The 12,411-nt window shown below is 49.7% G+C and overlaps 1 protein-coding gene across 6 annotated transcripts in view; it reads right to left on the reverse strand.

The window, feature by feature from the left end:
• Nucleotides 1-12,411, reverse strand: part of LOC135896389 (homeobox protein Meis1-like) — a 441,556-nt gene that overhangs the window by 405,352 nt on the left and 23,793 nt on the right. For 5 of the 6 annotated variants that reach the window (XM_070521829.1, XM_070521826.1, XM_070521825.1 and 2 more), the window contains exon 1: nt 2,694-2,884. The exons of the other annotated variant lie outside the window; for it this stretch is intronic. In XM_070521829.1, the coding sequence (XP_070377930.1) occupies nt 2,694-2,822 (129 nt within the window). In that variant the 5' untranslated portion in view covers nt 2,823-2,884. Of the gene's footprint in view, nt 1-2,693; nt 2,885-12,411 lie in introns of those variants that run through there. 6 annotated transcript variants of the gene reach the window in all.

A 12,411-nucleotide genomic window follows, 5' to 3' on the forward strand; every position in this document is an offset into this window, starting at 1 on the left:
GTACCGTCGCCCCTAGTTCTTGCGTACGCAAGCCGCTTGCGTCCCCTAAACTAAAGCTCTCTACTATCCAGCAACGCCGTGCCGGATCGCACAAGCAAGAGAGGAGGAAAGGCTCGCCGCGCCCCCTGTCCTGTTCGCCCGATGAAAAGGTCTATAGGTCGGCAAGGACGTACGTGGGTGACCACGAGTGACCACGTGGCTGTGACATTTGTGACCAACGGTAGAATCGAATCGAGGAGCGAGTAAAGAGAGCAAAGGCGACGCGTCGAATGTGCACAATTGTGATCGAATCCAGCAAGCCGTTCGCGTACTATAAGAAGGCATGATAACTTTAAATTGGCAAAAGAAAGTCTAACAAAAAAAACACAGTAAACGTAGCGCGCCTGGCAGTGAAATATTGGTACTCCGGAAGTAGCGTACGAGATTACTGAACATGCTAGTCGACTGTTATTATGTGCACCACATACTTATTACTTAACATTGCAGTTGGCAGATTATTAGACGCTTGCACTTTATTTTGCGCGTGTTACGGAGTATTAGAAAGGTCACGCTAGCGCGCAGCAATCGTATACAAGCGCGAGTTTGCGAGTAAGTATAGCCACCGTTGGTGTGGTGTAACTGCGAGACGCAAGACGCCATCGAATGGTGGCTCAAATGGCTGCCGGCGCTACAATATATACTGGTGCGCGCGTGGCTACGGCAACACGGTGATGTCACGTGCGTGTAAAAAGGCGTCGCTTCGACTTCAAGAACTGAACGAGGTTCGATCACAAAAAAGAAGAAAGCCCCCCCCCCCCCCCCACCCCCCCGACTGTTTAACGACCAAAGCAGTCCCACAGGAAACCACACACACACCCACAAAACACGTAGCTATTATCGGGGAAATAATTTAACACTTCGGAAGACACGATCGCATCGCTGGAACATCGGCTCGATATAAACGAAACGTACGCTTTCTCACGGCTACGATCGCAGTCGCCGTCTGCCACCCACCAATGCCGGCGTGAATCGCCACCGCCTATCCCTGTTCTGGGCACATGCCTCCGGTGAACGACTGTATGCATCCTCACCGCAGATCGCAAAATTCTCGTAAATTGTTCCACGGCGTTTCCCGCGCAACCACTTCACTATTAGACGCTATGACCGGTAAGCTTATGCTATGTTCACACTACGGTCGTAACGCGCGTAACAGCTCTTTTGGCGTATCAAACGTAACGGCTGTAAAAAACGTTACGGCAGTTAAGCCGGCACCTTTGTTCACATTTACTGCTGCTTAAATTACGGCTTTTACAACAGGCCAATCAAATTTGGAGCTGCAGAATCGACGTCACCAGCGGTCCTATATGGCTCCTGCCAACATGCGAGCGCTGGCCGAGATCGAAGAAATTCACGCTCAAAACAAACTTATAGTCATGTATTCAATCGCCCAAAGACGACGAAGGCGACGCAGAAGGGTTTGGGTGCGGCAAGTATTTCTCGACAGGGCCGTGGACGGCGATTTTCACAACCTTTTCGCCAAGCTCCGAGTTGGTGACGCTGCGATGTTTTATAACATCATGCGCATGTCGCCCCAACAGTTCCGCTTCCTTGAAAACATAATGAGACCACTCATCGAAGTTCGGAGCACGCATCTGCGGCCATCGATTTCCTCGGCGGATAAACCAGATGAACTGAAAACAGTCTCGCAAGGCGCACTGCAAAAATTTTCGCGAACACAGCCAATCGTGCGCACGGAATGGCGAAATGGCACTTCCCGCGCCCGGAGCTGTCTGCAGACGGGAGGACGGAAGTGTCGTCACCGGTTGTTGAAAGCCGAAAGCTTATCGGTCATTGGCTGTGTCGCAACGGTCGTAACATAACAGTCGTAAATGTTGCCGACCCTTTAACACTCTCACCCACGATTTTTGCGAGAATTGCGCACGTTGGTACCTTTACGTTCGCAGTCTGAACTAGACGCATACGCTTGTTGCGCTTCCGCTTACGTATGTTACGAAAAATCGGCGCCTTACGAACGTAGTCTGAACATAGCATTACCCCTGTGCTAAGAAACAAAAGCTGGGTAGCGTGAAAAATGGTCTGTCAGCGCCTTTCGCGTCAACTTTCGCGTCAAACTTTCGTGTCAACTTTAGCGGTGCAAGTACACAATAGTTCGTCCTTAGCGAGAAGTCAACCATCAGCCATCTTTTTTCTCGCGCCCCGCAAAACCTTCTGATGCCGGCCCTTCATCGCAAACTATACGACCTCATTAGAGACTTTTAGATGACGGGACGCAAGCGGCTTGCCTACGCAGGATCAAGGGGGCACGGTACTGCGCACGCGCAGTACCGTTCCAGTACCATAGGGGCACGGTACCGTGCGCAGTACCATAGGGGTCACAGTACCAGTACCGTGCCAGTACCATAGGGGGCACGGTACTGCGCATGCGCAGTACCGTGCCCCCTATGGTACTGGCACGGCAAGCTGCACGCGCAGTATACCGTGGCCCCAAGGTTCTGCGTAGGCAAGCCGCTTGCGTACTCTCATCTAAAACTCTGCGCAGTACCTAGGTCCTGCGTAGGCAAGCCCGCTTGAGTACCCTCATCAAGAACTCTCTAATATGCGCTGGCACGAAAGTATACAGTCACGGCAGCCGCGATCCAAATAATTGCACCGGTTTACAGGCGGCGCACGATTTACTCGAGGAACACCGTTACCCTGCGGAGCTGGTTTTCCTTGCGGCGCTCCGTTTGCCGGCGCCACTCTTCTTCCGCGAGCAGCATGAGCTCGTTGCGACCGATACTCTCGAGCCACTCTTCAATCCAATCGGGAGTCGAACACGACATTACGACGGAAGCATAACTTCACCGGAGATTGCGGCCGTAATCGAAGAATTCGACGGAGCGGCAATGGCTGCGCAATGACCAAACCGATGGCGTTGCAAGCGACAAATGTACTTAACCCACGTGACTACAGAGACTAGCCAATAATTCAGAAGGGGGGGAAAGAGGGGAAGGAAGGCTGGCGAGTGCGCTGACACCCCACGGCCACCGGGATTCTCAACCCAGGGCTGGGGGACGGAGGGGGCCGGCCGAAATCGCGAGACTCGGTCCAAGACTTAGGGTGCACGTTCCGTGCCACAAGGAGACACGTGATCCGACATGGCAGGCAGGTGCTGCTCCCTCTCCCCCCCCCCCCAGTGAAACTCCCTGTAGAGAGCACCAGCAAGAAGCGGCGGGAATACTGCAGTGACCAACGCGATTGAACGCACGACCACCGCATATCTGTCCTATATGGAGAAGGATAAGGTGTTGAGCTTGCTATTAGAGAGTGTTAGTTTAGGGGACGCAAGCGGCTTGCGACTAGGGGCGACGGTACTGCGCATGCGCAGGCCCCTACGTCAGGGTCCGCGCATGCGCAGTACCGGCCCCCCTAGTTCTTGCGTGCGCAAGCCGCTTGCGTCCCATTTTTTCAAGTGAGCCCATTCATGGTCCTCCCTCTCTCAAAAAAAAGAAAAGAAAGAAAAGCGGATCCCACTGCTCTTTCACCTAAAAAAAAAGAATAAAAAAAGCGGATCCCACATCACTCGGGAACCGATGTACGCGAAGCTTTCTGTGTTTTTTGCCTTGACTGACGATAATCAGCTGTGATGTTGACGGATAATGTGTAATTTCCAACACGTGGTGAATTGATGTTAAACGTTACCCTGCGCGCATAACTGCCGTTTGTCTGGGTAGTAACCGGAAGAGACAGGGGAACGTATTTGGATGCGATTTGAGGCAAAGGATGCGATTTGAAGCATTGGCAATGCTTAACCCTCTCAGAGGTTATGAAATATGGCGCACAACAACGCCTGAAGCGAACACCTCTCCCTCTGTGTTTTGTGTACTACGCAGAGAAACAGCAGTGGTGCACGCAAGGTAACGTTTAACATCATCAACTCATTACTCTTTTGTTGGACAAAACATTAAAGAAATTAATCATTCGCCGTCAGCATCACCGCTAAATATTGTCAATCAAAGCAAACAGTACAGAAAGCTTCGCTTACATCGATTCCCATAATTGTCTTTCGGTGTTTCGTGTTTTCGATGTCGTCCTGTCATCGAACGACTTAACTATGGTGTTAGGCTGCTGAGCACGAGGTCGCGGGATCGAATCCCGGCCACGGCGGCCGCATTTCGATGGGCGCGATATGCGAAACACCCATGTACTTAGATTTAGGTGCACGTTAAAGAACCCCAGGTGGTCGAAATTTCCGGAGTACCCCACTACCGCTTGCCTCAAAATCAGGAAGTGGTTTTCGCATGTAAAACCCCACAATCTAATCTAATCGAATCGAATCGAACGGCGTAAAAAAAAAAATCCCGTGTACAAGGCTTGCGGCATGAGGTTGCCACACTTGCCAACGTGGAAACGCAATCACCGGTACAGCACGCGCTACAAGGCAAAGGCAAAACGGGCGCGCTGGCACTCCTGCGGGGCAACAGACGACCGTCGATGTTCGCATCCGCCCGCTAGGGGAGAAAAACGGCGCTGTTGTTGTGGGCGGAAGCTCGAAGTTGCCTGAAGCCGCTAAGTGCGTCCACACGCTGCGGGCACCTTGATAGGGAAGTAGCGGCATAGAGACACGACAGCTGTCGGCAGCGCTTCGCTAAAACTCGCTATAGTACCACGGCACAGTGTGGACGATGTACACTGAGAGCGTGCCGTCACGAATATGCGGCGACGCTACCGTCGCATTCTATGCGGGCATTTTAAAAATATTTTTTTTTACAGCTCGCAAATTCTGCTGACAGCAGCATTCTCCGCAGGCACGATTAAAAGGTAACCGCGTTTTTAGCAACAACAAAAATATTTCGCAGAGATCGTCGTTGGAAAAAGCCAAGAGCGAACAAGGATTGTTTCTACGCATTCGTCTGCTATTTTCGTCTGCACCATGCCCTACGGCTCTTTGTTTACAAACATGGCGCTTGTCTACAGCGTCGATCGAGCGCGCCCCATACATCAACGCATCCCCCCGTAACCCCGAGCCGTTGGCGCACAGAAAGAAGCCCATACATCTCAATTGAGCGTCCGGCTATACAGTCGGCGGCCGACACGCCGAAGAGCCATTCAACACGGCAGCACGCACATCAACGCCCCGGCCGACACGACAAAGTAACCACACCGTGTAGTACGTATACACATACGAGTGTTAGCCACAGCGAGCCGCAACACAGGAGGGGAGAGAGCGAGAGAAGAGGTTTAAAAAAGAAAAGAAAGCAAACGAAATAAAAAACAAAGCACCGTTTACCGAGCCTGTCATGGACAACACGTCCCTTCACTCTTTGATTTACCCGCGCACGCGCGCGCTCGCCAAAAGTGGCAAATGTGGGGTAATTATACGACCGAGGGTCAACCGCAGCAAGGGCTATCAGTCGTTGTCGCTGTACAACGCTCTCCCTTCTTGCCTCCGCCGGTAACACCCCCTCTAAAAGAAGTTCTCTCCACGTCCACCCAAACAACACCGCGAAAAACCGCCAACGTCGGAGCATACCGAACGGTTTCGACAGCGGGAAGCAAAAATAAAAATAAAAATAATAATAAATAAAGACAGACAGACAGACAGAAGGGACCGGCAGTCGGTGAGCTCTATCTATCGTTTCAAACGTGAGACGGACACGGACATGCAGACGGGAGGGGAGACGGAAAGGAGGTGGTTGCGCGAGGAGAAGGGAGGAGGGGGGACAGCGTCAAGAGAAAGAAATAACACGCCGCCACATAAATCACGAACCGGGGTATCGCCATAAATCATGGCCCCGGCGTTCTACGGGCGCGCCGGGGCGAAGCGACGGAGCCCTTACGAGCTAGCCGGCTTTTTTTTCGCGACGTCGTCGTCGTACGCCTCCCCCTCTTCGTCTGCCCTGCGGTAGACAACGGCCATGCCGTTGCCGCTGCTTCCGAACCCGTCTTGTTTTCTCGGCTCAGACTCCTTTCGCAGGTCGTTGGTATCACTCCGCCCTGGCTCGCGCCTAGCTCTCTCCTCCCCCACCTCCCTTCGCGGTGGCTATATAACCGGGCGATTACGACTAGGCGACCGTGCGCAAAGGCCAGAGGCAGTCCCTACGTCCGTCCACCCGAGCCCGGCGCAGAGAGACCGAGGGTGCATACGATCCACCGTCTGTGGTTCTCGGCGGACCGGACGCCTCCCCGGTGAGAACTTGAGGAGGCGCTGGCAGTGGTAAAAGAACTTGGAGGGACCGTCGCGCGACACGACTGAAGCCAAACTAGTCGGCCCAACTGGTGATCGTCTGGGAAGAGCGCGCTGTATAGGTTTTTTAGTGTTCCTGCTGAGCCGGCCGATCTTCGCCACAGCAGCCGAAGTGCGCCGTCGATTAAAATGCGCCCGGGTCTCGGAGGACACGTGTCCGGCCGACTTTTTGGAGGGAAGGCGAACGGAATGGCTTTCACGAGGAGCTGAATGCGTGACGTAACGCTTCCTTCTATATAGTTTACTTCCTTACTCCACGGCGCTGGCAAATAAATGGTCTTCTTATGACCGGGGTGCTTCTTGTTGTTTTGTGGGCACTCTCCAATTCCGTCAGCCCGTCAAATTTGTCAACGCGTCGGCTCTTATTGACCAACGCGTCTGCCACGGCCTACCTGATTGGTTTAAAAGCAGCAACATGGCGGGATTCGACAACACGGACGAGATTTGACGGCGTCCGGACTGGCAGGCCAGATGTCAACGCTGCGCGAAGCAGAATGTCCTATGGAAACTGCACGGGCCACGATCGACTCCCGGCACCGATGCCAATGAAGCGGCCAGAGACGTGGAACAGGGTGTTTCTGGCGCCATTTTCAAGCGATAGCATGTCACGTGGAGGGTGCGTCACGAAATTTCAATTGAAGCCAACGACAGTCTGCCCAGCATGTTGTCGCGAACGGAGCATACCGAGGGCCCCCTGTCTTCCTTTCCGGGAACATTGTGGGTTCCTCGATGCAGAGGGGGGGGGGGGGGGGTGACAGCTGCGTCCCTTCGCTACAATGTGATGATATTAAGATAAGCGTCATGCTTTAATCACTAGATATATGCGCGTCGAACTGGAGTCGTTCCGTTGTGTCACTGTTGGATTACTACTGGTGGCGGTGCTCAATAACAACTGGCGTAGGGACGCAGATGGATGATACGTCAAAAGTAGAACAGGACCAGTAGGCCAAGTAGGTAGCGTCAGTGGATCAAAAGTTCGTACTAGCTCGTGGATGACAATGGGTGCGGACCCAAGTTCATGTGGGTGTCCATGGATTACCACCGAATAATATAGGAAGCTGTGAATGGCTCTCGTAAAGTACGAGTATCTCCGAGTTGTTATCGTGGTGTTCCCTGCCTTAATACAGCTTTCGCGTGAGTCAAACCTAATAAACGTCGGGTCAAGTCGACAAACTGCAGAACTGATGTACCTAGCTTCAAGTGCACCCGCATTGGGTCATCTCGGTCAACGATGGCCCTCGGATAACGTAACGATCATAAAAGGATTATTGCAACAACGTCCTTCGTTGCAATAAAGTTGAGGATAAACTGTGTGCAGGAAAATGCCCATCAACGTGCTATTTTAACGAGCTGCGATGCGAAGGAGATGTACAAACAACTACAAAAATAAGGCGTCAGCGCCTGCTCCGCTCACAGAACAGCTTCTTCAACCAGACGCACTGATGCACTTATTTTCGTTTTCAGTCGAAGATCACTTTCTCTCCGACTCTCTCTACTGCAGTCCCATTCCATACTGCTATCATGTATTAAACACATGCTTTATCACCATCTCTTACTAATTTGCATGTACTGCATTCATCATGTGTGACGGTTTGGTTAGAGCCTATCTGGTGGCTCTAACCTATCATGGCTGTAAACTAGCACAGCGTATACGCTTATTTTATTCACTAATAGTTTCTCAAGCACCACGTTAATTTTTTTCCTTGAATTTTTTTAAAGGGACACTAACACTGAATTAATATAAACAGGTGAAGTATTTATTCAAAACTATTTTGTTCATTTGAGTGATGATAGGTTGTTTATTACTGGAGAAAATGAAGGCCGAGCTTTCCTGCTTTTGAATTTCGAGTTAAAGTTCAGTGGAATTTCGAGCTGGGAAGTTCAGCGTCGTGGAAAGCATCACTATGGAAATTCCCATGTGTAAACAGCTCAGCACTTTCTCTGAAATGAGAGCACCCGTCATACACCGTGCATCGTTCAAATGACCTTCAGTAATTAAAGACCTTCCGACACGCTGCCTAGCTTTCAATTCACGACGCTCATATCGCATAGGAGTTTCGAAGAGATTTCTGTTATAGCATAGCATCGCTGTCCTACCGCAACAACGTCCCTCGTCGCAACGAAGTTGACGAGGATAAAGTGTGCGCAGGAAAATGTTCGTCAACATAAATAGAACAGCTTGAATAGAAGTGAAAAGCGGGTTTCCGGAAAGTCGCAACACTTCTTTTTTTTTTTTTTTCCTGCAAGACGACGCCAGCTCAGGTCATCTGTACAGTAATAGACGCGGAATGGCTTCCTCAAACGTCGACACTTGTTCAAGTACACCGAGCATTTTTGCAGCGGTCGACTTTTTTACTTCGTCATTGTTCACCTGCACAGATATCACGCTCTCGCCCGACATTAGTAATCAAACATGACTTTCCTATAGCCAACTGTCTTATAAATTCCGGCTAGAGACAAAGGCGAAGAGAGAAAGCGCATTGAAACAGCCAGACGACGTTGCAGAGAAATGATGGAGAACTTCTACATATGGAGAGCTCTCTATCCAGAAAATATAATTGGATTTATATGGATAGCCAAACCCAACTGTCGTCAGAGGTTGCCTGTAACCTATGACGAAGGTCGGTCAATGGTTTACTATTGGGCAATACAGCAAAGATTACCGCCAAGTTCTGAAAAATCGTGTGGTGTTTTGGGACGTAACCGGGAATCGCACTGTTTGTGGAAGACATGGGTGGTGGTGATCTGATTGATTTCTAATGGCACTTCCTTGGAAACGGGGCGGGAACCTGGGCTGCGTGAGCCAATCAAATTTTACTATATCTATTGCAGTCTACCGTTTTGCCTATATCTACTTTATATTCATTTCTTTCTTTGTTAAAGCTTCTATCCCCAGCCTGTAAGGTTGCACTTACATCTGCGAGGCCCCCGGGACCCGTCTCTTTTCAAACGAAACCTTTCGACCGCCCGCGTCGTTGTCAAGGGTTATCTCAATTTATCTCTTTTTTTTTTCTAAAATGATATAGAACTGGACGAGTAGCATTTTATTTCGTCTTATGATGCAATAAAATTACGTTTTGTAACTAGTGGTTCAGTACTAGTCACAGAATTTAACTCATTAAGTCATCGGGCAAGTATAGTTGAACGTCCCATGCAGGGGAGTTTCTAATCATGTCCTGCACCTATCTCAACTTCTCCATTTTTCTGGCTTTCTGGGGGATAATATCGGCGCCTTATAGATTCTCGAGCGCTAATCTATCACTTTAACTTGACCTAATATTTGCCTTTAGTGGTCCCTTTAACGAGGCAACGCTCCCATCAGGTTTGCAACCATGGCGATTCTGGGAGGCGGACCTTCCTTACGCGTTCCTTCCCGGCATTGCACTGGCTTCGTTCCTGGGTGACTAACCGCCGTGGTAGCTCAGTGGCTATGGTGTTAGGCTGCTGAGCACGAGGTCGTGGGATCGAATCCTGGCCACGGCGGCCGCATTTCGATGGGGGCGAAATGCGAAAACACCCGTGTGCTTAGATTTAGGTGCACGTTAAAGAACCCCAGGTGGTCAAAATTTCCGGAGTCCCCCACTACGGCGTGCCTCATAATCAGAAAGTGGTTTTGGCAGGTAAAACCCCATATATTATTATTATATTCCTTGGTGACTATCTTGGCGTTACATTGGGGAGGGGAAGCCGCAAAAAAAGGAAATTGCGACATTAAAGCGCGTCTCGACAGCGTCAGTGAGTCGCACAAATGTCATTTCTTGGTCGAATGCAAAACGAGCTGCACAAAAACAAGGAAAGAAAGAGAATGTGCATCGCCGAAGCAACCGCATAGCCCCGATAAGCCGAACACGGTCTCTCTCAAGTTGCGATAAGAGACTTTCTCCCACCGTTCCGGTGGAAGGTTACGCAGACAACGCATCGGTGTGTGTGTTCGAGAACGCCATGCGCTGAAAGTAATATACGTGTCACCAACAAGGTAACAGATTCTTAATTACCCAGTCATCGTGTTCGTGCTTCGATTGCTTTAGCGGTCAAAGGACTACCGACACATATTTTTTTAATATGCATGTATAAAAGATATACAACACGTTTTCTCTCGCGCAAAAGCATGTCACTTAGCAACTGTGAAGTTAAAAAAAAAAACTTCTAACGTATGTTAATTTGATATATGGTAAAGTTGGTTCCGAAACGCCGCAGCGGGCGTCACCGACATTACAGTGACGTCATGGCAGACACGCAGAGATATTTGCTACCGTTGTGTAGCAATAAGGTTAAGCATGACAACGTTGATCCCCCCCCCCCCCCAAAAAAAGAAAGAAAAAGATAAGCAATAACTATTCGCTCAGTTTTATTTTCTTATACGAACCGAAACTGCTTCGTAAAATTGTACAGTAAATAGGCGGTGTAAATGTGGCGCGTAAAAGCGTAGCCTTAGAGATCGGTTTTCGTTGCTCAGAGGGGTCCTGCGCTGGGACGCGGATTCGTATGCAATATAGTATGTAGAATGCCGTTTGAGAATGTTTTCTGTTGGGTGTATAGAGTTGCACCTTCATTTACCTGTCCACACACACACATATCTATATATTGAAAAGTACAGGCGCACGTAAAAAAAGCGAGAACACACATTTCATTTGGACGTTTGGGCCGGGGTCCAGCCTTCATCAAGAGACTGCAGGCCGAACACCGGCCGAAATGTCAAAATTAAATATTTGTTTTTGCTTTCTTTACGTGCGCCTGCCGTTCTTTCAATTTATGGAACACCGGATATATATATTTATGTATATATGAAGGCAGCGAATGTTCGTTTGCTTGTTTTACATGCGCATGCCCTTCTTTCAATTTATGAAAACTGCTGCCTTCCTATATATATAGACATCCGCAGATGTTCGGGAGATGGCAGGTAGAGGAATAAAGCTTCCTTTAAAAACAAAAGAACGAGCTTTGACGCAAGCCATATTTCAGTGCATAACGGGTCTGACACGAACATGACCGAACGCGTCATATTGAAAGCTCTATACAAAGTCGGAGATAAGGTAATTGCGCTATCATGATTCTTTTGCGAACATGCTCGGCAAGCTGCACACATCCGCTTTTTTCGGGTTCGTGTTGGCACTACAGTATAGAGTCGGAATACACGCGCGCCCACGTGGATCGTAAAAGGCAAAAAGAACAAAAAAAAGAAAAGAAAACGATGCACTCGTTGCACATATAACGAAGGGGCCTAAAGGGGGGGGATAGGTCGATCGTTAATCATGTCTCGTAATTCTGCGGCTATGCGGGCGCGTCTGTAGTGTGGTCGGCATTGTCGTTACGACACTTGACAACAAGCTAAATCATGTTCTCCTGCTAACCGCCAGTGTTTAATGGCAGAAAGAAACAAGGGGGGGGGGGGGGCGGGAGCTCGAGGCCATTAATTTACCGCGATGGCATACCTGGGACAGGTGCGCGTTCCAGGGCACGTAATGATAGGATGCGACTGCGGAAACGCGTCAGGGCTGTCAGTTAATACGAACGCCAACCTCCCACGTGGAAGGACGTCGACAGGCTATAGGCTAAAGGTTTTCGCGAGAAGCCGAATGGGTAAAGTTCGAATGAGTTCGAATGAGTAAAGAGCAAGGCGCAATAGACCAGCAGGACTGAAGAAGAACGCAAGACAGGAACGGCGCCACTCGCAACTAAGTTTATTTCCTCAACAAGCCTGCCTTACGTAGGTCAATCAATCCGAATCCCACACTAAACATTAGATACAGCAATCCATCGACCATTCAGGAATCATATCTGACACAATAGATGAAATAAGCAAACAAACAAGTGTGTGATTTGGCTCGGTTGACCTACATAAGGCAGGCTTGTTGCAGAAATGAACTTAGTTGCGCCGGTCCTGTCGTTTGTGCTCTTCTTCAGTCCCGGTCTATTGCGCCTTGCTCTTTGCTCATTCAAGCATGAACCAACTAGCGCAAGCAAGAGTTTTACTGCACCATTCATTTGCCAATACATGTAACGCGATCAGAACTTGCAAACTTACAGCCATAGAGTTTCTCACTATAACACCTAGAGGGTACCACCGTCTATGGGAGTTTCTTAAGGGGGCACCGTGCCGTCATGGGAATGACGGTATATGTGTCTGCCAAGCTCGTGTTGGCTGGTGTTGTAAGAGGCTTCGTCTAAAACGTGGATATGGCTAC

This window comes from Dermacentor albipictus, chromosome 7 (assembly GCF_038994185.2).
Source record: "Dermacentor albipictus isolate Rhodes 1998 colony chromosome 7, USDA_Dalb.pri_finalv2, whole genome shotgun sequence".
In the NCBI taxonomy this organism is placed as follows: domain Eukaryota; kingdom Metazoa; phylum Arthropoda; class Arachnida; order Ixodida; family Ixodidae; genus Dermacentor; species Dermacentor albipictus.